This window comes from Budorcas taxicolor, chromosome 21, assembly GCF_023091745.1.
Source record: "Budorcas taxicolor isolate Tak-1 chromosome 21, Takin1.1, whole genome shotgun sequence".
Taxonomy (NCBI): domain Eukaryota; kingdom Metazoa; phylum Chordata; class Mammalia; order Artiodactyla; family Bovidae; genus Budorcas; species Budorcas taxicolor.
In genome coordinates this window covers 31,451,803-31,478,954 of record NC_068930.1, presented here as the reverse complement: position 1 = coordinate 31,478,954, position 27,152 = coordinate 31,451,803, and the positions used below count along the sequence as shown (strand labels likewise).

The following is a 27,152-nucleotide window of genomic DNA, read 5'->3' as shown; positions in this document are numbered from 1 at the left end:
CAGCTCTGAACTGTGCTGTGCATTTCATCAGGTGACACGGGTGTACCAGACCATGTCCAACCCCCTGAGTAAGCTCTCCGTGCTCAACAACTCTCACACGCACTTCATCCTGGCTGACAATGGCACCCTGGGCAAGTATGGGGCCGAGGTGATGCTGAGACGGCAGCTAGAGAAGCACATTTCTTTGCAGAAGATCAACACGAGTAAGTTGTTCCACGGGTCGGGGCTGTCCTACAAAACAGGCTGGAGAAGAGACTGCCCGCAGGCATTTACAGCCTTCCCTCGACTCCTATTCGACCATAGCAAGACCCTTTCCCATGGCCACCGACCAAATCCCACTCCTCGAGCTGCACTAGGATGCTTTTCCCCAAGTTCACAAGGAGTGCAGACCCGAGAAACAGCCCTGCAGCCGTTGTCATGGTGATGGCATTCCCCACCATGTTGACAGTGGTTCTCATTTCTTGTAATGACTGTCGTTACTTTAAAATAATTTTTATTGGAGTATATTTGATTTACAATGCTAAGTTAATTTCTTCTGTACAGCAAAGTGACGGTTCAAACTCCAGTGATTCTTAATGTCAAACAATGGTCAAACGATCTTAAAGCGTATTTTGTTGTAACCATTATTGGTAAGATTGCAAAAGACATTCTAGACCTGGGAAATGGTCATTGTGAATGATAATTAAAGGGTCTGTGGGGCTGCAGTGTAGTTGGAATGAGACAGCGTGCTATGAAAAGTTGTGGATTTCCAAGCAGCAGCTGCCTGGCTGATGGCTCTCACATTTTTGCTGTTCTGGCCACGTGCATGTTCACACCGCCCAGCCTCCCCTGCCCATGTGACCTGTGGGCTTCCCTTTGTCATCCTTTGCCCAGGGTTCTGAGTGGGGCAGGGACAGCAAAGGGGTGCTCAGTCGTCACCTCCCACAGCACGGAGCTTCAGTAGTCCAGCCTGAACCATGAAGAACCAGCTTTCCTCTGTTTTTAGAAAAGAAGGTGATTGGGTCCCTGAAGTCCTGAAGATCTCAAATGTCAAGCCTTGCAGAGGTTGAAAATCTCAAGGGCAAGTCTGCATAGTCTTGGTCCAATTTCTTCAGCATCTCTTGGTTGATTCATTTCTCCAGCATCTCTTGGTTGGTCCATTTCTCTAGCATCTCTTGGCTAGAGAGCCTGCCTGGTACATACCAGACCCTCAACACATAGCTTCTGAAATGAATATTACTGAGATTACTCTGGTAGGAGACTGCAAAGCTGTTCACAGTGGGACTTCCATGTCAGTCCAGCAGTTAGGACTCCATGCCTCCATTGCAGGAGACATGGGTTCTAGCCCTGGTCAGGGAAGTAGGATCCTGCATGTCTTGAAGTGCAAGCAAAAAAAAAAAAAAAAGTTCAAAATATTTAAGAGTTACTGACTATAGAAATGCACTGTGGAAGCAAACCAGAACCTCTCAATTCCCCTGCTTGAAGTTCTTAGACCTTCTCCCAGCTGTGCTGGCAGTTCCTATCCAGAGTCCTTCAGAACCGTGAGACCAAGGACATGTCTTCTATTCACTGCCTTATTCACCGAGATCAGATAACTCCCATCACAACAAACAGACACTGGGGAAACATGCTCAGAACATAGTCTGTCCTGGCCAGTTTGAGGGTAAAATTGTGAAGTAGGAAAATGGGTCTCTGCTGCTCCTTCACTCCCACTATCTCCCCTCCTACCCAGAATCCTGGGTTCTTGAGGCACGCCTGTTACCACCTGCTTCCCGGAGCCCACCTTCTGGTTCTGCCACCAGAGTCGGCTTGTCCTACCATGTTCAGAAGAGTCCTGTTGTCTCATAGAGGCAGAGGGAGGACTCAGGGGGAAGTTATTATTTTTAAAATTGATTTTTATGAGAGTGAAGTTGCTTTACAAGGTTGTGTTAGTTTCTTCTGTACAGCACAGTGAATCAGCTATATGTATACATGTATCCCCTCTGTTTCTGGATTTCCTTCCCATTCAGATCACCACAGAGCACTGAGTAGAGTCCCCTGTGCTGTACAATAGGTTCTTGTTAGTTACTTATTTTATACCTGGTTGTATATATATGTCAACCCCAATCTGTCAATTCATCCTACTCCCCCGCCTCTTGGTTTTTCTCTACATCTGTGTCTCTATTTCTGCTTTGCAAATAAGATCATCTGTACCAATTTTCTAGATTCCACATATATATATGATGTTTGTGGAAACACAATTTTAATCAGTATATATTTATTGAAATATAGCTGATTCACAATGTTGTGTTAATTTCTGCTGTACAACAAAGTGTGTGTATGTATATATATATACATATATACACACACATATATATATATGATTCTTTATGGGAACAAGTTATTAACTGGCGAGCTAATGATGGCCCATGCCTTTGCCCTCTTAGATAACTCACTGCCTATTCCAGGCACTGGAGGCTAATCAACAGCTACTATACCTACTATAACAACACTGCACATTCATAGCACCGCTTGAGGTTGACAGACCGCCTTGACTTGACAGCCTCACAGTTTCTTATACTTTACATCCATTGCTCCTTCAGGAGGCAGAGGAGGCCCTGGGGTGATTCACCTCTTACTGATGGTCTGCTGCAGTTCAGGGTGGCCTGGTGACTGGCCCCATCTCCTAAGGCTAATTCACATGAGGCTGGTATTATAGAATGGAGCTTTCCTAGCACTGGTCCAGACACCATCTGCAGTGTCATTCTTGAAGGGACAGCCATCCAGAATGGGAACATCACCCAGGACAGGGTAGCAGGGAAGTATTCTTTTAGCAAGAAGAATCTTCCATGTTTCTCGCATCTCACCTTGAAGCATCTTGTAAGCCATGTGAGTGATACATACAGTTGAACCACATATGTGTTGTCAAGTTCGTCATTTTAAGGCTCTGCTTTTTCCAATAAGGCTATGATGTGGGCTTTTAATAAAAGAACGTGAGCAGCCATCACATCCTGAGGGCCTTCAACTCTCCCAGTGAAAACTAACCCTCTGTAAGCGCACGTCCAGGCCTAAGGGTTTCCTTCTTCTCCATGTTTCAGGAGTCAGAGCAAGGGGTCAGATGGGGCCTTGACAGTGGTCTGAACTTGGATGTGGTATGTGTTGCAGGGCTGGGGCAGGGCGTGCCCCTCGTGGGCCTTGTGGTGGAAGGGGGCCCTAACGTGGTTTCCATCGTTCTGGAATATCTCCGAGAAGATCCGCCAGTCCCCGTGGTGGTCTGTGATGGCAGCGGCCGGGCCTCAGACATCCTGTCCTTTGCTCACAAGTACTCGGAGGAAGGAGGGTAGGAACTCTGATGTGTTAGGAAGGGTGGGGTTTGAATTGCCTCTTGTGAGGCCCAGAAGGAGTCGTGGTATGGCTAGCCAGCCCAAAAATATAAGAGAAGGAAGTTTTTCTAGCTCTACTCTCCCACTTCCCAGGGTCAGTAGGTGAGGGTGCTCTCAGAAGCAATGTTTCTTATGGATTCTTTCTTGGGCAGGGGGAGGGTATACATTCTCTCTCAACTTCATTTTCCCTTCTAAGGTTTTCAACCTAATAGCCTGAAATTTGGAGCTTCCCAGCTGGCTCAGCGGTAAAGAATCTGCCTGCCAATGCAGGAGACTCAGGTTCAATTTCTGGGTCAGGAAGATCCCCTGGAGTAGGAAAAGGCAACCCACTCTGGTATTCTTGCTTGGGAAATCCCATGGACAGAGGAGCCTGGTGGGCTAGAGTCCATGGGATCACAAAGAGTCAGACACAACTTAGCGACTAAGCACTCACACAGCCTGAAATTTAGGACAAGCGTAAATGCAGCTGTTGACTGTGGTCCCTTTTGGACTCCTATCCTGGTATCCTGGAATATCCTCCAATGGTTAATTTTCAAACCAGAGATACCAGACATTATCACATTCAGCAGTCCTCAACCTTTTTAGCACCTGAGATCAGTTTTGTGGAAGACAGTTTTCCATGGACAGGGGACAGAGGGATGGTTTTGGGATGATTCAAGCACATCACGTTGATTGTGCCCTTTATTATTACATCAGCTCCACCTCAGATCATCAGGCATTATTAGATCTTGGAAGCTGGGGACCCCTGACTCATATAGATTTATTCATATGGATTTCACCTGTGTTTTCTTCTTTCTCCCATCTCCTTCAAACAGGATAATCAGTGACTCCCTCAGGGATCAGCTTATAGTGACCATCCAAAAAACATTTAATTACAACAAGACACAATCACATCAGCTGTTTGCAATGATCATGGAGTGCATGAAGAAGAAAGAACTGGTAAGTGTCTTGAGTGGGTTCTCGAGGCAGCTCCACAGAGAAAATTGTTTCCTTTCTGATGCTGCCGATGTGTGCAGGATGAAGTTGTTCCTATTTCCATTCAGGCTTTTCCAAGAGGCAGTTTACAGACCCTGACCCAGCTGGCGATTCTGTCCATGTGAGGGAAGCAGGTAAAGCATAGGCAGGTTCTCCTCAGAGTAGGGATACAGGTGCATAGGATCTTGTGTGTGTCAGGGCACCTCAGGCCGCATCCCACCAGTTCTGAGGCTGATGTCATCAATGAGATTTACAGTGTTGGAGTCACAGGGATTTCCCTTGTGGCCCCTATGCTTAAGACTTTATGCTTCCACTGCAGGGGGCTTGGTTGGATTCGATCCCTAGTCAGGGAACTAAGACCCACATGCTGTGTAGTGTAGCCAAAAAGTTTATGAAAAAATTAAATAAATAAAGCACTGAGGAGTGACACACACCATGCTTTCAGGTGTGCTTAGAAAATTCTACCAAATACCCTCAATATTTTCTACCCTTTGCCTCCTTCAAGGGGAAAGTGAAAGTGTTAGTCACTCAGTTGTGTCTGACTCTTTGCGACCCCTGGACTGTAGCCCTCCAGGCTCCTGTGTCCGTAGGATTCTCCAGGCAAGCATATTGCAGTGGGTTGCCATTCCCTTCTCCAGGGGATCTTCCCATCCCAGGGATAGAACCTGGGTCTCCCACTTTGCAGGCAGATTCTTTACAGTCTGAGCTACCAGGGAAGACTTTTACCTCTTCAATTATAAGGAAGACGCACTCTTGTTACACAGGCATTCTTCAAAATTCTAAATCTACAAATTTCCTACAAATGTATCAAATCTGAGTAGAGATGCCTTTGTCACTTTCAGTAGCCATTTAGATATTAGCATGCATGTCCTGCATGGGCTCTTTCAGCTCCACGTGGGGTGAAGAATAAAATAAGGTCCCGGTGAGGATACAAAATGCTGTCCCTTCTGGAAATCAGAAGGCCCTGATGGAAAATCCCCTTGCTCTAGGGATGGTTGTATTAACATTGGCCTCTGAGGTCCTTTTTTTAAGCAACACTCTAATTCTCCCTCTCAATTTCCGCTTTGCTTTACTCAGTCTTTTCACAATTAATCTATTTTCAGGTCACTGTGTTTAGGATGGGTTCTGAGGGTCAGCAAGACATCGAGATGGCGATTTTAACTGCCCTGCTGAAAGGTGAGCTCTCGGAAATGGCTCCTCCTGTCCTTTCCATGCTGGCCTCTCCAGGCCCCACTCTTGGCCAGGAAACCCTCCCCCTGCAACCTCCTCCCGCCAGGAAATGTGTCTGCTGGGGATGGAACCCTGAGCTGGCCAGGCTGCCTAGAGTTATTGTAGTCTAAAGCTGTGGTAACATGATGAGGCTCCAAGTGGGTTCTCTGGAGGGGGACTTTTCTGGGAGGAGGGAGCAATGGTTCACTGGTTCTTGATGGCTAAGAACCAGTTTCCATTGACAGCTAGCTCATGACAGGTTTCAGCTCAGAGAGGGTAAGCATGAAACAATTTTTCATTTGTGATCCCTGTCACTGCACTTTGTCAATTTTCCCAGACTCTCCTAATGATAGGCTGCCACCTGGCTGCTTGAGGAGTCACCTCCCTCCTCCACTGCGAAGGGGAGGGTGCTGGAGGAGAGAGGGGCAGGGGTCCCCATTGGGCCAGCCTCCTGGTGGTACTGAGCTGGTCTCCCTGCAGTAGGGGCTGGTACCCTGGACTGTGCTCCCCTTTGATCTGGAGGAGCAATGCCCCTTGACCTGGCCTGGCGGGTGTCTGGGTGGCCCCAGGGCTCCCGCCCTCTTGCAGAATAGGAAAATGGGGTCGCTGGCTTCCTCCTCTGTTCCCCCCAGGGACAGAAACCTCTTTCCTGACATGGAAAGAGGTTGCCTCCATCCTCCTCCCAGCCAGCTCTTAGAAAATACTGAGTCACTCAGGGGCCAGAGAAAAGGGTGAGATGCTGAGCCAGTCTGTGGAAGCCCATGCTCCCCACCCAGCCCCTTCCCCCACAACCCACCACAGTCCAGGCATGAGGTGAGAACTGCCCCGTCTCTTGCCTTCCAGGAACAAATGCATCGGCTCCGGACCAGCTGAGCTTGGCCCTGGCTTGGAACCGTGTGGACATAGCTCGGAGTCAGATCTTTGTCTTTGGGCCCCGCTGGCCGGTGAAACTAAGTGTTTTCAATCTATACTGTTTGTCATGACTTTGTACAGAGGGTGTATTAGTACAAGCTCCCTTGTGCTGTGGATCTCAGAAAATCTTCTGGGGTTTCTGATGACCCAATGTCTGGTCGCTTCCCTGGTGGCTCAGATGGTAAAGAATCTGCCTGTGATGCACAAGATGTGATTTGATTCCTGGATCAGGAAGATCCCCTGGAGGAGGGCACGGCAACCCACTCCAGTTTTTCTTGCCTGGAGAATCCCATGAACAGAGGAGCCTGGCAGGCTACAGTCCATGGTGTTTCAGAGTCGGACGCAACTAAGCAACTAACACCAACAATGTCTAGTTGTTAGGATTATTAGGAGATGTTGCTGTGTCATTTCAAAGAACCAGCAAGAAATAAGAGCTCCTGGCACTAACTTCAGATTCAAACCAGTGCTCCTGAATAAAGAGCACTAAATATTTTATCATTGCTGGTGAACATGGGTTTTTACACTTTTAAGAAGAAGAAAGAAGATTGCTCATTAAAATGAAATACAATGATTGCATTGAAAGCATTGATTTTTAAACTATGTTCTATGAAACCCCAGAGGGCTAGGGGACTATGTGTTTGACCTTTGTGTGTAGTCTTTGGGGCGTGGTATGTTTGTATGTGGTTTGGTGTATTGTATACGTGTATCTATGTGCAGTATGTGTGTAGGGTGTGAAATGTATGTGTGGATGTGTGGTGTGGTTTACCGTGCATGCAGTGTATGTCTGTGGGATCTGTGTATGTGTGTGTGTGTGTGGTTGTACATGGGTGTGGTGTGGGGGCATGTGTGTGCAGATATGAGCAGGCATGATGAACAACTCTCAGCAGCCTCCTGCTGCTTCAATCAAAGCAGCTTCTTTACAACTTGTGGTTACCAAGTGGGAGAGGAGTAGAGGAAGGATGGACTGGGAGTTTGGGATTAGCAGATGCACACTGCTATATCTAGGATGGATAAACAGCAAGGTCCTACTGTACAGCACAGGGAATTCTATTCAGTCTCCTGGGATAAATCATAATGGAAAAGAATTTTTAAAATGTAATATATGTGTTTATTTATAACTGAATCACTTTGCTGTATAGCAGAATCCCAGAGACAGAGGAGCCTGGTGGGCTACCATCTATGGGATTGCACAGAATCAGACACAACTGAAGCGACTTAGCAGCAGCAGCAGCAGCAGCAGAAATTAGCAGAACATTGTAAATCAACTATACTTCAATTTTTTTAAATTATTTTTTTTTTAAAAAAGCAGTTTCTTTGATAGGTTTTGTGTATTGGGACTTCGGGAAAATTTTTGTTTGCAGAATTAGGGCTCTGCTGCTTCTAAAGGGGGTTTGGAATATCTAGAGGGTTCATGTCAAACTTTAAAAACCTTATTTCTCAAAACAGGCCTGGCATGTACCTTCAAAGTACATCTCATTTTCACAGTTACCTTTTATCCAATTAGTGTGAAGAATTTAAGCAATCAGTGTGTGCATGTGTGCTCAGTGGCTTCAGTCATGTCCAACTTTCTGCAACCCCATGGACTGTAGCCCATCAGGCTCCTCTGTCCATGGAATTTTTTAGGCCAGAATACTGGAGTGGGTTGCCATTTCTTCCTCCAGGGGTAAGGAATCAGAGAAGTGTATTAAAGGAATAAGATACAAGTTTGGGGAGTGGTTTATGCGTGTTGTTTATTGAACTACACAAGTTAAAAGAACACTACCACACCTTACATATTTTAATTTCGTTTTGAATCTCCCGGTTTGTCTACTCTTGGTAAAGGATTTTCGAGCAAAGTGAACCGGTCCATGAGTGGTGATGAGGCAGAGAAGCTAAGAGCTCCAAGACAGGGCTGGCAGGAAGGGCAGTGTCATGAGCTCTGGAGACCGTCTACTCAGAAAGAGGAATCCCAGACCTTGGTTGGTTTTTCTCTTTGAAGGGCAGCTTTATGAAGACACAGCTCTGAATCAGCCACACCGAGAGAGCCAGGTTTTCAGGATTACAGAAAGGGCCTGACCTGGGGAACACATCACACACACAGGGTGCCAGGCTGAAGTAATGGCCTGCACCCACTTTCTTGTTATAGAAGCAATAAGCGGTTTCTAGAAAGTGTGGAAAATACAGACAAGCAAAACAAAGGAAACAATCACTCGTGACCACCTCCCCCTAGAAAAATTCAGCAATACTGTCAATATTTTATAATTTCATTTTTCACTCTTATGTTGGCGTTAAATTCTCTCTGACTTCCATTTTCATGCTGCTTAGTGTTCTTTGCTTTCTGTTATTCAGTAAATGCATAAATATGGTTTGAAAAGCAGATTACAAATCCGAGCATGCCATGAAAAGCAGAGCCCTCACGCCCACCTCCGAAAGCCCCTCAGTTGTCCCCATGTTCTGCTTTCCAAGGGAGCTGTAGCATTTTACATTCCCATGAGCAATGTAAGAGGGTTTCTTGGCATTGGCAGGTTTTAAAAAAAATTTTAGCTTCTTTAATGATAAGTAGTAGTATCTCATTATGGTATATATTTATTTATGATCAAATATACTTTATATTCTCAATGTAGGAGGGACAACCTTCAAACAAATTCCTAATGAAATTCTCATTTAAGACATACATATTTTTTTTCTTTATTGTTTAAATTGAAGTATGGTTGATTTACAATGTTGTGTTAGTTTCATGTGTACAGCAAAGTGATTCAGTTGTACATTTGTATAGATCTGTATTTATTCTTCTTCAGATTCTTTTCCATTAATACTTATTTGTTGCTGTTTAGTCACTCAGTAACGTCCGACTATATGTGACCCCATGGGCCACAGCCCATCAGGCTGCTCTGTCCGTGAGATTTCCCAGGCAAGACTACTGGAGTGGGTTGCCATTTCCTTCTCCAGGGCATTTTCCTGCCCCAGCAACTGAACCCATATCTCCTGCATTGGCAGGCAGGTTCTTTACTGCTGAGCCACCAGGGAAGATTTAATGCATATTACAAGACATTGAATATAGTTCCCTGTGCTGTATATTAGGTCCTTGTTTTTATTTTATTTTTAATTGAGATATAATTGACATATGACATATTAGTTTCAGGTATACAATATAGCAATTCAATATTTGTATATATTATGAAATCACTACAATGTGTCTAATTACCATCTGTCACCACATACAGTTACAATTTTTTTTCTTGTGATGAGAACTCATAAGATCTACTGTCTTAGCAACTTTCAAATACACAACACAGAATTATCAGCTGTAGTCACCATGTTGTACATGACATCCCATGGCATTTATTTTATAACTAGGACTTTGTACCTTTCAACAATCTTTATTCATTTCGCCCTCCTCCATCCTCCATACTAGGTCTTTATGTTAATTCTAAAAATGGAAAAACCAGCAGATTTTACTGTGATTCTGTACAGATTGTTCACAGCTGAGCCTAACATTGTAGCTGAACTCAAAGGGAAAGAAAGGTAGCCCTGGGTGAGTAACCGGGGCCATACAAAGGAAAACACAACAAGCATGAAGGTTTGTACAGTCCATCCATTGTTTAAATTATGCGATCTTTGAGTTTCCTTCATATTTAGACCTTGCCTTATTTGAATAGATAGATGTTTGCTTTCCCTTGCATTTCTTTTTTTAAGAATAAGTTTATTTATGTATGTATTGTTGAGTGTGTTGGGTCTTCATTGCTGCACATGGACTTTCTCTAGTTGTAGCGTGTGGGGGCTACTCTCTAGTTGTGGTGCACAGGCTTCTCACTACAGTGGTTTCTCTTGTTGTGGAGGACGGGCTGTGAGCACAGGCTCAGCAGTTGGGGCATGAGGGATCTTCCTGGACGAGGGATCAAACCTGTATCTCCTACATTGGCAGGCAGATTCTTTACCACAGAGCCACCTGGGAAGCCCCTCCCTTGCATTTCTAATTGATTCTCTCTTTTCTTCTTAGCATATTCCTTACATCATCAAGACTATCTATTCTTTTATTACTGTCCGTTGAGAGGAATTCCCTTTCTTACAGTATCTTTCAAAGGCCCTTGTATCTCTGGAAACATGTGCCTGTCAGTTACACCCAGGAGACCTCAGCCCAGGCTTCTCTCCACACAAGCATCTGTGGTTTCACTTGTCATCTCCGGCCCCTCACAGCTGTTTTCTCTCGTTTCCATCACTTTCCACAGACACTTCTTTTTGGTGCCTTTGAATTTACCTCTCAGCACCCTTTCTTTTGGACAACAACACACATCAACTGAAACAGCCACTTAAAGTACATGAATGTACTTCAAGCATATACGTAATAGAGGGTCGCGAGATCAGGGTCTTTGCCACCAGACAACCTGGCCTGTGACAGCTAAGTGTATGTGTGTGCGTGTGTGCTCACAAGTATGTGTGCCTGTGTTGCCTGTGTGCATGTCTGTCTGTGTGCTCATGCTTGCATCTGTGTGTGTGTGCCTGTGTATCTGTGCATGCATGTGTGTGCTCCTGTGTATCTGGACGTGTGTGTGTGTGTGCACACATGTGCATGCAGAGGGGAGGCACTGGTCCTGGGACAAGGGGAAGCTTTAATCCCTTTCCCAACCCTGCCTGCTTGAACTGCAGCCCCTGGGAAGCCTGGCACCTCCGACAGATAGCAAGGCCACGGAGAAGGAGAAGAAGCCACCCACGGCGACCACCAAGGGGGGAAGAGGAAAAGGAAAAGGCAAGAAGAAAGGGAAGGTGAAGGAGGAGGTAGAGGAAGAAACTGACCCCCGGAAGCTTGAGCTGCTGAACTGGGTAGGTGGGACGGCTCTGGTCCCTTTCCTGGGCTCACAGGGACCTCTCGGAGCCAGTCACCCTCCTCGAGGGGAAGGTCCAGTTCTCGCTGCCTCCTCAGCTGCCCTGTGAACTTGCCCCTACCCCGCAACCCCCAGGTACTCATGCCCCTTTCCTGGGCTCACGCAGGTGAATGCTCTGGAGCAGGCCATGCTGGATGCACTGGTCTTAGACCGTGTGGACTTTGTGAAGCTTCTGATTGAAAATGGAGTCAACATGCAACACTTTCTCACCATCCCGAGGCTGGAAGAGCTTTATAACACAGTGAGTGATCATGAAGGAGGGAGAGTGGAGGGGAGCTGGCCCCATCAGAACACGGCTTTAGTGGAAGAGAGAGGGAAATGGCAACCCACTTGACTTGCCTGAAGAATCCCAAGGACAGAGGAGCATGGTGGGCTACAGTCCTAGGGGTTACAAAGAGTCGGACATGACGGAGTGTCTAAGCATGCATCATTTAAGGGCCAGTGTTCTCGCCTGACCAGTGGCTCGGCGAGGGTCCCATTCTCACCTACCTCTGCCAGGCTACCCAGCCCCCCACCCCATCTGTACCATTAACTCAGGGATGGTGCATGAAGACAAGTTTCTTCAAAGGAAGAGTCCAGCTCCTAGAATCATTATCAGAGTGAAAAGTTCCCGGGGTGAGCAGTCATTTGTTCCTGGGGACTACCACTTTTTATGAGGCTTTGATAAAAATAGAAAACTGAGTTTGCACAACAAGGAGCTCCTGATATGAGAATCACAGTGTTTGGATAAAATCTTGGCTTGTATTCTCACCATATGAACTTTGAGATGTACATTCCCTTCCCTGTTCTAAAATTTTAAGCCTTAGAGGTGGTCCTGAGCAGTTGCTTGTAAAACTTGGTGAACTTTTAAGACGATATGGTGCCCTGTGAGATTCTCTTTAAAATAATTTGATAAATGGTATTTAACATATTTTTGAACATGCAGGATACTTCTTACCCATGACCAGTCCTGTGTTGTAAAAGACATAGGCTGATAGTGGATGACATCCCAGCTTTCACAAATTCATTAATTCTATACAGTTGGATTTTGCTCTAAGAGTTGAAGAGAAAAACATATTTAATATGGCTGAATGCTTCTCTTTCAGAGACTGGGTCCACCCAATACACTTCATTTGCTGGTGAGGGATGTAAAAAAGGTCAGTCTTCTCTTTTTGTCTTTGCTTTTGTTTATATATATAATTTTTTTTGAATGAGCTATTTCAAGGTTTATTTGTTTTTTGTTTTTTTAATTTAATTTTTGGCTGCATGCCATGAAGCATGTGGGGTCTAGTTCCCTGATGAGGGATTGAACCTGTGCCCTCTGCATCAGGAGTTTGGTGTCTTAACCCTTGTATCAGCAGGCAAGTCCCAGTCTGCTGTTCTCTAGTCCTTTACCTGTTGACTTCTTTCAATAAGACATTTTCTAAAGCAATTTTTAAATTTCCAAATGTGGTATCATTTTATTGGAGGCATAGGAAATCATGAATTCTTCTCTCCATAAAAATAGTTTACTTTTTTCCAATGTCATCTTCTTCAAGTGTGGTGTTCATCCCACACACAATCGGCTTGCTCTAAATGACCGTTTGGTGGTAGGTTGGTCCCAGCCAGGGGTGGAAGTGGGGGAGGACAGCAAGTTCCTTTCTGCTGCCCAGGGCCCTCATGCTCTGCAAGTTTCAGATTTGCCCTCTCTCCTTCCCTGTGCCTCTTTCCAGAAGTCCTAGCAGGACAGGCCTCATGTCATTCGGCGTGTCCCACGCAACAGTTCTTCCTGGCCCTGTTTCCTCATTAGACAGTGATAGCCACCTCCACTTCACAGCCCCATCGCCCTTTCCAGCACTACTGCTCCTTACAGTCTTGTAGGATTCCGTCTACTCCCTGTTCTGTCGTGGAGTTTCTGGGGTCCTGTTGGCCACCACAGGCTGGAGGATCAGACCAGGTTAACATAGAATGATTCATGAGGCCAGAATGCAGCCCCTGGCATGCAGAGTACAGGATGGGTGTTTGTGTTCTGAGCAGGAGGGAACAACTCATACGGGAGAAAAGGGCCTTCAGTCAGAGTCCCAGAAAGACTGTTTAGGCTTCAAACAGATATCTGATTCTACTGATGTGAGAATGTGGCTTTTACTACAAATGTTACCAACCTGGCTTCTTGACCTTCCCCAATCAATAGCGATTGACTAGAGGCCAGACAAGGAATTCAGGTGAGGCTTTATTGGGGTTCTTGCTGCAGCAATGGGGAGTGAGAACAAACAACAGTTTCCCTTGCTTGCTCCCTGAGGAAGGGCAAGCTGATTCCTTAGGCAGTGGAGTAAGAGTAGGTGTGTGTCCAGGGTCGGGCTGGAAGGGTGACTTAGGTGGTTTGTTCACCTCTTCCGTTCAGTTCAGTTCAGTCGCTCAGTCGTGTCCGACTCTTTGCAACCCCATGAATCGCAGCATGCCAGGCCTCCCTGTCCATCACCATCTCCTGGAGTTCACTTAGACTCACATTCATCGAGTCGGTGATGCCATTCAGCCATCTCATCCTCTGTCGTCCTCTTTTCCTGCTGCCCCCAATCCCTCCCAGCATCAGAGTCTTTTCCAATGAGTCAACTCTTCACATGAGGTGGCCAAAGTACTGGAATTTCAGCTTTAGCATCATTCTTTCCAAAGAACACCCAGGGCTGATCTCCTTTAGAATGGACTGGTTGGATCTCCTTGCAGTCCAAGGGACTCTCAAGAGTCTTCTCCAACATCACAGTTCAAAAGCATCAATTCTTCGGTGCTCAGCTTTCTTCACAGTCCAACTCTCACATCCATACATGACCACTGGAAAAACCATGGTGCTATATGAAGGGGGCAGTACCCTGCTTTTGCCCCAGGCTTCTCAAAAGAGGCAGTTGCAATGTTTGGTCTCCCTGTATCTTTTGGGTCCAGAATTTGCCCCAACGGCACATGTATGTGATTATTTTTAGGCCCATACAGTTCCTTTGTATTTTGTTGTTCAAGGAGAGGTGTGTCCAGGTGCAAGCATTGCAGTGAAGGATCCCCATTCCCAGCCTATCTCACAAATGCTCATTGGATCAGAGCAGAATCATTGGGTCTGGGAACCAAGAGGGACCAGGGACTGCCCTGCCCTTGTTTCCCACTTTCCCAGATTTCTTAATTAAGGAAGCACTGAGAGTCAAAAGCCACTGCTACTCAAGTGTAGACCCAACCAACCAGGTCTCACCTAAGTGGCTTCGATCATTCTCCTCCCACCCTCCCCAGACACAGGATGCCCTCACTTGAAAGCCAAAGCCTCCTACATCTCATGAAGTTGAGGCTCCATCTAAGACACTTGCATCCACTGGACCCATCACATGCCCACCATACGGGGTCCACCACACGCTCATGTGTTCTGTCCTGGGGCCAAGCATGATCATATCTGTGGTACTCTCTGCCCTCAGTTGCAGCAGCCCCTGCTCTGCCTCAGTGTCACCCTCCCCAGGAAGCCCTTTCTCACCTGCCCACCCAGGCAGAGTGGGGGTCTGAACATGCTCCTGTGTCGAGATTTGGGTGGCTTGGCCCTTAATCCCCTCCCCTGCCACAAACAACAAGCTCACCGAGGCAGAGATATATCTTGTCCCCTCATGTGAAATCCCTGACTTGATCAAGGATCACGATGAGGGATGAACAAACTTGCAAAACCTGAGTGAAGGATGAGGTCCCTGTGCACAAGGAAGACATTCAAAAATTGTAGTCTCCGTGAGTGGAGAAGGAAATGGCAACCACTCCAGTATTCTTGCCTGGAGAATCCTATGGACAGAGAAGCCTGGTGGGCTACAGTCCATGGAGTCACAAAGAGTCAAACATGACTAGTGACTAAATAACAACAGAGTCTCCATGGGATGGACCCCAGGTTTCCTCCATCATTTCAGCTGCAGGAAGTTAACTAAGCCAGAAATAGCACATAGTATAGCATCCTTATAACGGATGGGTCAGCTCTGCCTCCTGGATCAGCCAGCTGCCCAGGGGCATGAGTGACTGGCTTACAGGTGCATGGATGCCCTCAGTCCCTCTCTCTTCTGCCCACACCCTGCCTTCATCTTAACACAGCCTCATCCATTCTGCAGCAGAACTCTGCCCCTTCACCAACTCCCAGCCACTTCAGGGAGTTTGTGTTCTTACTGAAAACTTCGGGGTCCCTCAGAAAATCCTGGGGCACCATGTGGAGATTTCTCCAGAAAGGTCCCAGTCCCAGGAGTGTCCCGTCCTCCCCCTACCTTTCACAGAGTCCTCCTGCCCATCATGTGCTCACTCCCACATTCTGTAGAAAATCTGGACACCAGCCCCTGAAGATACCTTCTCCCTTGCAAGCAGCTGTCAAAGCACCTTCTCAACAGGGCAAATCTACTCACATCAAGGAAGGCTTGTACCAGCTACACCATCTGTTCTCAACGATTTTTTTCCCTTAATCAATTTTTTGTTGAAGTATAGTTGATGTACAGTGTTGTGTTATTTTTTGCTGTACAGCAAACTGATGCAGTTATACATACATATACATTCTTTATTTGTATATATATTCTTTATTTTTATTTTTGGCCTCACTCTGTTGCATGTGGGACCTCAGTTTCCAGATCAGGAAATAAACTGGTGCCTCCTGCAGTGGAAGGCAGAGTCTCAACCTCTGGACCACTGGGAAGGTCCCTCTTTCCTTTATGTTTAAATGCACATTACTGATCATTCTGTCCAAGCCCACAGACGACCCCAGACCTCTCCCCTATAGCCCTGCGGGTTTCTAACTCATCTCATGGGAAAGTTTAACCCATTTTCTGGAACATGGTTCACCCTCTTATCTCTCTCCATCCTGTGGTAACAGAAGATTGTTCAATGCCCCATTGCTTCTGTTAACACCCACATCACCAGCAGGGATGGCCACGACGCCAAGGTGTGTGATGCAGTCCAGGCTGCAGGAGCTTCTCGCAGGGCCTGATACATGGCTCCTTTCCTTACAGGGCAACCTTCCTCCTGACTACCACATCAGCCTCATAGACATTGGGCTTGTACTGGAGTACCTCATGGGTGGTGCCTACCGCTGCAACTACACGCGCAAGAGCTTCCGGACCCTCTACAACAACCTGTTTGGACCCAAGAGGGTAGAGCTCAGCGGACACGCAGTCTTCTGTGGTTCCCAGGGCCACACATGGTTCTTTGCTCACCTCCACAGTAACTCAGCCTATTCAAAGCCAAACTCATCACCCCATCCCCCCACACATCTTCCAATCCTCCTGCAGTGGCTCTCGGTGTGAAGCATCCTTTCTTCCCTTCACACATTGGGCCCACAGCCCAGCACTTGCACCTGCCCCTTCCTTTGTCCACGACTGTCTTCCTCCTGGGCTCCTTTGTCTCTGTTTTCTTCCATGCATCCTATCTCTCGAGCCACCCTGATCCTCCAAAATGAGGAACCTGTTGGGGCATTCCTTGCTCACAAACTCCCAAGGCTCCCCAGTGCCTGAGGAATCACTGTCAAGCTCATGATCAAAGCGTCTAAGGCTCTCCCTCATTATCCACACCCTGTTGTGGGTGACGATGTACCACTTTCAGAACAAACTCTACTAATGTGTCAGCCGCATCCCCCACTTCAAAACCCGATGTGTATCCCATGCCCAGCTCATGTGTGAGACCTCCCATGAAGCCCTCCTCTCGCCCTACTCAGAGCCCCATAGTTCTGTGTCTGCATTTCTGTGAGTGAACTTCTCTGTTCTCCCTGGGGTGGGGGTCCCATGTCTGCACATCTCTCTCCTCACTTGACCTGCGCTGACAGAAGCAGAGGAAAGGAAAATAGATTTTAATAGATAAAAGAGTACTTTATATCATTATAAATGCTTTCCTTAGGTTTGTCCTTCATTGTTAATTATACAAAGTACTTTAAAAATTTTATTTTTAATTGGAGGATTATTATTTTATAATATTGTGTTGTACAGTATTAATTGCTTTACAATATTACAATACAATGTTTTTGCCATATATCAATATGAATCCACCATAGGTATATGTATATGTTCCCTCCCTCTTGAACCTCCCTACCCCAAGTACTTTTTAATATATTATCAATCTACTAGCGATATCAATAATGTATAACTCATAGTATTGTAACTTCAGTTATCTGATTCCATTGAATTTTTTTCCCTCCCTTTTCATTATGCAGCCGAAAGCTCTCAAACTTCTGGGAATGGAAGTAAGTAGGATTTGTTTCCAGTGGTTTCATGGTATCATGGAGCCTCTTCATTTTGTATTTAACATAAAATTGATTGAATTTGTTTTCCATGAATAAATCCACTTCACCGTACACCAAGATTTACTTGGATGATTTAGTCAGATTATATTCAAAGGTCATAGATATTTTTTTAAAAGGTAAAAGCCACCCAGCTGACTTTTATTAAAATCAAGAACAAATCAAGCTCACCCATTATTGTTGGCATCATTATCCCCTCTGGTTTTTAAAAGTGTTCTGGAAATTTTACCACATGAAAACATAAATAAAGGAAGAATATATAGAAGGAGGAGGAAATGATTATTGGCAGAAAAATATTTTGTATAAGTCCAGGATAAGCAACAAAGCTTCCTCGTAATGGGACAAAAATATCCAGAAATAACCTAACAAGTGAACTTAAGAACAAATCACTAGACATGAAAATACATAAACGAGTAGAAGAAGTACCATAACACAATATTGAGACTGAGTATTGTAAAGATTCTTCTCAAATAAATTCATGAGTTAAGTAGCATTCCAATTTCTATATGGATTCAGGGTAGGAGGTTTTGTCTCTTGTTCACAGTTGACACCGACTTTCAGCATAACTAGAAGGGTTATGAAAGTCAGTGTTGCATAATCCCTTAGTCTCTCAGACTGGTTGTCTCATGTAGGGTTTATCTGCTGAGTGAAGCCTTGGTGGAACTCTCCTACATAATAGCCTGTCCAGTGTTGTTGTTAGAGGCCCATTTTTTCACCACTGTAGTAATAACGTTTATAATAGGAGTTCATCGAAGCTTTCTATTTTCTGGAGTCAGCTTTGGTCAGTTATATTTTCATAGAAAACAATTTACTTTATCTAGACTTTCAGGTTCACTGGTGTAAATCTTTGTTGTTGTTTAGTCTCTCAGTTGTGTCCTACTCTTTGTGATCCCATGGACTGTGGCCTGCCAGGCTCCTCTGTCCATGAGATTTCCCGGACAAGAATACTGGAGTGGGCTGCCATTTTCTTCTCCAGGGGATCTTCCTGACCCAGGGATTGAAACCATGTCTCCTGCATTGGCAGGGCGATTCTTTACCACTGAGCCACCTGGGAAGCCCCATAAACCTTTACCGAGTATTTTAATTTTTTCAATTTACTCAAGAATGTCTTTAGTTGTATGCCATTTCTTGTTCCAGTTTTGTTTTTTTTTTTTCATATTTTCTCCCTTTCTTCTTAACCATACTGTCTTTGGATTTCATTGGTATTTTTGTTTAACCCAGCAGCTTTCTTTTTTCTTTTTTCTATTTTATTAATAAATTTTAATTTGTATTCATTCCTTCCATATACTTTGTATGGAGTTATTGTGTTATTTTTATTGACTCAATTTGAAAGTGTTTGCCCATTTTCAATCTTCTTTGTATTTCAATAAATTCATGAAGAGTATACATTTTTCTCTGAGCATTGTTTTTCATGGTATCCTACAGGTGTCAGTAAGTAGAACTTTTATTGATATTCATTTCTAAACAGTTTATAATTCCCTCCTTAAGCCAAGAGTTATTTATAAGCATATTTTAAGTTGCCTAAATACAGACTTTTGTTATTGCGGTTATCTTAGTCTCATTGATTTCTAGTATTACTCTTTAGGTGTAGACTGTATGATTTCCAATATCTAGAACTTGTTGAGATTGAAAATCTCAAAAGAATTGAGGAATAATGCCAGGTGGAATTTTGTTAATGATCTACGTGTGTTGAAACAAATGTATTTTCTCAGTTTGTTGGGCACAATTATATACTTCTCTGCAGGAGACCTGGGCTTGATCCCTGGGTTGGGAAGATCCCCTGGAGAAGGGAAAGGCTGCCCAGAGTTCCCTGGACTATATAGTCCATGGGATCACAAAGAGTTGGACAGGACTGAGCGACTTTTGCTTTCAGCATGCTGTCAGATCAAACTTAGTAATTTTATTATTCAATTTGCTTCCATATGTACTAGTTTTTTCCAATTAATTTCTGACTGAGGTGTGTTTAGAGGCTCTTACTATGATTTGTGATTGTGGATGGATTCATTTCTTAACTTCCAGTTCATATCTTTTGTTATTTTATTGGGTTGCTTCTCTTTTACTTGTTGCTTTGTGTCTTTTCATGCACTTTAGGGAAATGAACCCTTTGTTGGTTATTTTCTGTCTATAGCAATATTAAAATTATTTTATGAGAAGTTGCATATAATTAATATTTTAGTAACATACTATGGAAAGGTAGGATTAAAGGGGTTTCTGTTTGGGCCTTCCCTGGCAGACTCCATTGGTTAGGACTGCGCTTCCACTGCAGGGGGCATAGGTTTGATCCCTGGTCAGGGAACTAAGGTCCTCCAGGTTTCGTAGTGTAGCAAAAAAAAAAAAAAAAAGCTTTCTGTTTTACAATATTTCATTAGTCCTTAGCGGATTTTTATTTGACTTGATATAATCTTGAAAATTTTATATTTCTTTTTTAATTTCAATATTCCCTGAGTGACTGAAACTGCAGTGACTGGGACAAATTAGAACAAAAACATTTAAATTCAAGGCAAGATATGATACTTTCAATAAAAACATCAGAACACCTCATAATGAGCTTATAAAACTTGGTTTAGTCATGATCTACTTGCCATAAGAATTGAAGACTCAGGCTCCACCCCCTCCCCCCCCCCCCATGCCCAGCCTCTCCATTCATGTGAACATGGGCAAATTATTCAGCCTTTAAGCCACAACTTCCTCATCTGACTGACTAGAAGACATTAACAACCTCTCAGGATCAGTGTGAGAATAAAACAAGGTCACTGATGAGAAAGCTATTTGCAAAAGAGCAGAGATCCATTTTTGTTATCCTATTGGGTACCGGATCCTCAGCCTGGAATAGTTTATTCAGTTCAGTTCAGTCACTTAGTCGTGTCCAACTCTTTGCGACCCCATGGACTGCAGCACACCAGGCTTCCCTGTCCGTCACCAACTCCTGGAGGTTACTCAAACTCATGTCCATCAAGTCAGTGATGCCATCCAACCATTTCATTCTCAGTTGTTTTCTTCTCCTCCTGCCCTCGATCTTTTCCATCAGGGTCTTTTCCAATGAGTCAGTTCTTTGCATCAGGTGGCCAAAATATTGGAGTTTCAGCTTCAGCATCAGTCTTTCCAGTGAATATTCAGGACTGATTTCCTTTAAGATTGACTGGTTGGATCTCCTTGCAGTCCAAGGGACTCCCAAGAGTCTTCAACACCACAGTTCAAAATCATCAATTCTTACGCACTCAGCTTTCTTTATAGTTCAACTCTCACATCCACACATGACTACTGGAAAAACCATAGCTTTGACTAGACAAACCTTTGTTGGCAAACAAATGTCTCTGCTTTTTAATAGGCTGTCTAGGTTGGTCATAGCTTTTCTTCCAAGGAGGAAGTGTCTTTTAATTTCATGGATGCAGTCACCATCGGCAGTGATTTTGGAACCCCCCAAAATAAAGTCTGTCACTGTTTCCATTATTTCCCCATCTATTTGCCATGAAGTGATGGGACCAGATGCCATGATCTTAGTTTTCTGAATGATTCCATGCCACATGCATGTTTCACCACCAGTTTTCCCAGTCATGAATGCCTTCCTTTAGGATCCTGCTCTATTATTAGAATGACCCCTCATAATCCCTTGGAAGTGGAAAGCATTGGCCTTCCATTTATAACACATCCATGAGAAGACAAATCTCATTGAAAATAGAACCCCTGCTTCCTTAAACTATTGGTAGATGTGTGTGCATGCTCAGTCATGTCCGATTCTTTGAGAACACATGGACTGTAGGCCTTCAGGCTCCTCTGTCCATGGGATTCTCCAGCCAAGAATACTTGAGTGAGCTGCCATCTCCTCCTCCAGGGGATCTTCCCAATCCAAAGATCAAACCCCTGTCTCCTGTATCTCCTGCATTGGCAGGTGGATTCTTTACCACTGAGCCACCTGGGAAGCCCAAACTACTGGTAGAAAACCAAGATATTTTTCTCCACCTCCTTCTACATTTTTCCTATTAATCTCTGGTTCAGAGTATTGGTATTTAAAGACATCCCTCAAGAAATGAGTTTTGGGCTTTATCTCTCCCACAGGATGATTTGGATTGAGGTGTTTTCTTTGTTTTCATTTTTGCAGCTTCTCTTCAATTTTTAGAGGCTTCTGGAAAAAACAAACAAACAAACAAACAAACCTGCCAACCCAGGAATATAAACTTCAAACAGTAGTATGCCTTTTCAGCTCATTTGATTTTCAATGGTTTACTTCTCATAATAAACATGTGCATCTTTCCAAAAGAATTCATAAGATGGGTGGACACACAGATGTACTTAAGAAGTCTCTCTGTTCCCACAGACAGTGAGGTTTCCCTTCTTCCAGTTGGTCCTGAAACCCTTTACTGCATGTTTATGGCAGAACCACGGTAAGGGTGTTTCTCTCCCCTCAGGATGACGAGCCGCCAGCCAAAGGGAAGAAGAAGAAGAAAAAGAAAAAGGAGGAGGAGTTGGACATTGATGTGGATGACCCGGCCGTGAGTCGATTCCAGTACCCCTTCCACGAGCTGATGGTGTGGGCTGTGCTGATGAAGCGCCAAAAGATGGCGGTCTTCCTCTGGCAGCGGGGGGAGGAGAGCATGGCCAAGGCCCTGGTGGCATGCAAGCTCTACAAGTCCATGGCCCATGAGTCCTCCGAGAGCGAGCTGGTGGACGACATCTCCCAGGACCTGGACAACAACTCAAAGTGAGTGTCTGGAGGGAACGTAGAGCTCAGGGAGACCTGGTTGTTCTGAGAACCACTCCTTTTCCAGGAAGGGTGGCAAATATGGTTCTCACTTAAGTATCATCACATTTAAAGCTTGTTCATCAAATGCTTTGCCATTGTGTCAATATTTTTCCTTCTGTCTTTCTGAGGCATTTCTGAACCGTCATTGTTTTTGTTGACTGTCTTCTTGTGCAAACTATGGAAATGCAATTTTTCATTAATTAATTTTTATGTGAGTATAGTTGCTTCCGGAGAAGGCAATGACACCCCACTCCAGTACCCTTGCCTGGAAAATCCCATACGGAGGAGCCTGGTAGGCTGCAGTCCATGGGATCACTAAGAGTCGGGCACGACTAAGCGGCTTCATTTTCGCTTTTCACTTTCATGCATTGGAGAAGGAAATGGCAACCCACTCCAGTATTCTTGCCTGGAGAATCCCAGAGACAGAGGAGCCTAGTGGGCTGCTGTCTATGGGGTCGCACAGAGTCAGATATGACTGAAGCAACTTAGCAGCAGCAGCAGCAGCAGCATAGTTGCTTCACAATGTTGTGTTACTTTCTGCTGTATAACAAAGAGAATCAGTTACGCTTATACGTGTATCCCCTCTTTTTTGGATTTACTTCCCATTCACATCACCATAGAGCACTGAGTAGAGTTCCCTGTGCTGTACAATAGGCTCTCATTAGTCATCTATTTTATACCTAGTTGTGTATATATGTCAATCCCAATCTCCTGATTCATCTCACCCTCCCTTCCTCCTTGGCATCCATACATTTTTTCTCTATGTCTGTGTCTCTATTTCTGCTTTGCAAATAAGATCAACTATACCATTTTTCTAGGTTCCACATACATACATTAATACCTGATATTTGTGGAAAAACAATTTTAGACAGTATATCTTTATTGAAATATAGCTGATTTACAGTGTGTTAATTTCTGCTGTACAACAGTGTATACATATATATGATTCTTTTTTATATTCTTTTCTATTATAGTTTATCATAGGATACTGAATATAGTTCCCTGTGCTATACAGTAGGACCTTGTTATTTATCTACCCTATATAAAAAAGCTTATGTCTGCTAACCTCAACTACCCACCCCCTCCCTTCCTCAGTTCCAGTTGGTAATCACTGCTGTGTTCTCTATGTCCTTGATTCTTTTTCTGGGAAACACAATTTAAATGCAAAGACAACAAAACTGATTTTTATAAGGAAACACACATTCAGAGGAGTACAGCCTTAGTGAACCTATGCCCTTGGACTTGATCTTCCCAAGGACCTCTTAGGTAGGACAGGATGGCTACAGGGGGCTGGAGCTAGGTATTTCCCTACCCTCAGCTCAGTCAGTCTCTGATAAAACACCAATAGGTTGGACTCTGGTTAACTAGTTTTCCCCAGGGCAGGCTTTGTTAGGAAGAAAAGAGTGCTCTGGGCATAGTTCAGAATGGACCCTCCCCAGGCTGGCAGGATGAGGGGATTCTCCTCCCATCTTCCCTGTGAGAACTCGGTGGGGCACCTGGAGGTAAAACAAATGAAAGCGTGGACACACTTCTTTCTCTAAGCCAAGGCTCCCCAGACTTATTAATCTGCCGATTTGTCCTCATGGGACCTCTGGAAGTCAGCCTCCAACATGGCTGAGCACGGACCCTGGCCTCTGGCTGCCCTGGGAGCTCCCTAATGGGAGAGGACAGGGAGTCAAGGACTCTGTGTCCTGTGGCTCCGTGATGTCCCCATGGACACGGCTCTCTAACAAAGTATATGGCTGTCACTGCCTCACCCGCTCCCATCTGTGTCTCGGCAGAGACTTTGGCCAGCTGGCTGTGGAGCTCCTGGACCAGTCCTACAAGCATGATGAGCAGATTGCCATGAAACTACTGACGTACGAGCTGAAAAACTGGAGCAATTCGACCTGCCTCAAACTGGCTGTGGCAGCCAAACACCGGGACTTCATTGCCCACACCTGCAGCCAGATGCTGCTGACGGACATGTGGATGGGGAGGCTGCGGATGAGGAAGAACCCTGGCCTGAAGGTACCTGTGACGTGGCTATGTAGTGTCAAGTGACACCTGTGGGCTCTGACTCCCTGCCCGGCTGAGCTAAACACTTTCTGTGGATTATTTCATCCATGACTCTGAACAACCCCGGGAGGGAGACCCTGCGGCAATCCTTGCCTTACAGATGGAGAACCTGAAACTTTGAGATGAAGGGATTCGCCTAGGATCCCAGCTGTAAGGTGAAGGGCAGGACCTGAACACGAGTGGTCTAACACCAGAGCCCAACCTGCAGCAAGACTAGCTTGTGGGCATGGAGTCTACTCTAACGAGTTGTGCACCCCTGACCATCCACCCACCACTAAGGCAGGCACCTGAGCTCTGTGGCTATAGATTGCCTTATGACTCTGAAAGTACTTGCTATCATTTTATTATTAATTTTCACTGAAATATAGTTGATTTACAGTGTTGTGTTAGTTTCAGGTATACAGTGAAGTGAATCAGTTTTATATATATATATATATATTTTCCTTTTTTACATCCTCTTCCATTATAGGTTTTTGAACATAGTTCCCTGTGCTATACAGTAGGTCCTTGTTGATTATCTATTTTATACATAGTATTATGTAATATTACATAAAATTACTATGTAATAATAGTTTTAATATTATATTAAAAGTATTTTAATATAATAGTTTGTATCTGCTAATCCCAAACTCCTAGTTTATCCCTCCTTGCTTTGGCTTTATTAAATATGTTTGTTTTCTATGTCTGTGAGTCTATTTCTGTTTTGTAAATAAGTTCATTTGTATTCTTTTTCTAGATTCTATATGTGAGTGACCGTATATAATATCTGTCTGACTAACTTCACTAAGTATGATAATCCCTGTCATTGTTGTTTAGTGGCTCAGTTGCATCTGACTCTTTGTGACCCCATGGGCTGTAGCTCACCAGGTTTCTCTGTCCATAGGATTTCCCAGGCAAGAATACTGGAGTAGGTTGCCATTTCCTTCACCATTGGATTTTCCCAGCTCATTGATAGAACCCACGTTTCCTGTGTTGCAGGCGGATTCTTTACTGATGAGACACCAGAGCAGCCCACGTAATCTCTAGGTTCATTCATGTTGCTGTAAATGGCATTATTTCATTCTATTTTATGGCTGAATAGTATTCCATTGTATATATGTACTACATCTTCTTTATCCATTTTTTTGTTGATGGATATTTATGTTGCTTCCATGTCCTGGCTATTGTTAATAGCGCTGCAATGAACAAACATTGGGGTGCATGTATCTTTTTGAATTATAGTTTTGTTCAGATATATGGCCAGGAGTGGGCCTGCTGAATCATTTGGCAACTCTATTTTTAGTTTATTGAAGAACCTCTATACTGAACATATCTATGAACCAGAAACAGATTCACAGACATAGAGAACAGACTTGTGGTTGCCAAGGGGGATGGGTTGGTGGGTGAGGGAAGGATTGGGAGTTTGGAATTAGCAGATGCAAACTAGCTTATATAGTATGTATAAGCAACAAGGTCCCACTGTATAGCTCAGGGAACTATATTCAATATTCTGTAATAAATCATGATGGAAAAGAATATATGTATAACAGTCAATTTGCTGTACAGCAGAAATTAAACCCAATATTGTTAATCAACTATACTTCAATAAAATTAAAAAAAAAAAAACACAACCAACCAAGGTCTGGTCCAGCCTCAGCATGCAGCTGCCAAGTGGCAGAAAATAAGAAAGCCAGAGGAGCACCCCCAAGTCCACTCTGTGATCAAGTCTACAGGTCCATATGTTCCAGCTCTTCAACCCATAAACAAACAGGGTACATGTGTACTAAAAGTTCACCAGGACTTCCCTGGTGGTCCAGGGGTTAAGACTTTAGGCTCCCAATGCAGGGGGCACTGGTTCAATCCCCGGACGGGATCTAAGATCCCACATGCTACCTGGCACAGCTAAAAAAAAAAAAAAAGTAGTTGAATATATATACTAAAAAGTAATTTTTAAACATGCCAGAATTTAAAGAGTGAGATTAAACTGTATTATCTTCAGCAGCACTGTCCAACAGAAATAAATCACATATGTGCTTTAAACTTTAAATATTCCCATTACAAAAAGATTTTTAATAGCTATAAAAAGTTTTTCAAGTACATTGTAAAAAGTAAAAAAGAAACAGTTGAAGTTAACTTTTAAAACTTATTTGTTTATTTGGCAGCACCGGGTCTTAGTTCAGCATGCAGGATCTTCAGTCTTCATTGAGGCATGTGGGACCTTTTAGTTGCAGCATATGGAATCTAGTTCCCTGACCAGGGAGACAACATGAGCCTCCTGCATTGGGAGCTCGGAGTCTTAGCCACTGGACCACCTGGGAAGTCCTGAAGTTAATTTTAATAATATATTGATTTAAACCAGTAGGTATAAAATGTTTCCAAAAGGAAAAATATCATTAATGAGATAGTCTATATTCTTTTTTTGTACTAAGTTTTTGAGATTTGGTGGGTGTTTTGCAATCTCTTCCTTTTCTTTTTTTAACCTAATCCTTTTTTTTTTTGATATAATGTCTATCCATTGGTATAAATATTTGTAAGCATCAAATTTCCTTCAAAGCATTTTTAATTTGCAATATAAATATGTAATTATTATAAAGCCAGGATTGTTTTTTTAAATTTAATTCTTTGACTTGGTCATATGATATGCACATATGAAAAAATTAAAACTGTTTATGGGACTTCCCTGGCAGTCCAGTGGTTAAGACTTCACTTTTCAAGTGTGGGTTCAATCCCTGGTTCCATCCCTGGTTAAGGAGCTAAGATTCCACATGCCTCTGGGCCCAAAAACCAAAACATAATACAGAAGCAACATTGTCACACATTCAATAAAGACTTTGAAAATGGTG

General features: G+C 44.0%; 1 protein-coding gene across 1 annotated transcript in view; it reads left to right on the top strand.

Annotated features, from left to right (window-relative positions):
- Positions 1-27,152, top strand: part of LOC128066460 (transient receptor potential cation channel subfamily M member 1) — a 64,777-nt gene that overhangs the window by 7,936 nt on the left and 29,689 nt on the right. Inside the window, exons 6-17 of the mRNA XM_052659520.1 lie at positions 32-203; positions 3,124-3,298; positions 4,157-4,280; positions 5,420-5,492; positions 6,369-6,469; positions 11,064-11,237; positions 11,406-11,540; positions 12,385-12,435; positions 16,252-16,392; positions 17,445-17,474; positions 21,938-22,230; positions 24,054-24,282. Coding sequence (XP_052515480.1) covers positions 32-203; positions 3,124-3,298; positions 4,157-4,280; positions 5,420-5,492; positions 6,369-6,469; positions 11,064-11,237; positions 11,406-11,540; positions 12,385-12,435; positions 16,252-16,392; positions 17,445-17,474; positions 21,938-22,230; positions 24,054-24,282 — 1,698 coding nt within the window. The remainder of the gene's footprint in view (positions 1-31; positions 204-3,123; positions 3,299-4,156; positions 4,281-5,419; positions 5,493-6,368; positions 6,470-11,063; positions 11,238-11,405; positions 11,541-12,384; positions 12,436-16,251; positions 16,393-17,444; positions 17,475-21,937; positions 22,231-24,053; positions 24,283-27,152) is intronic.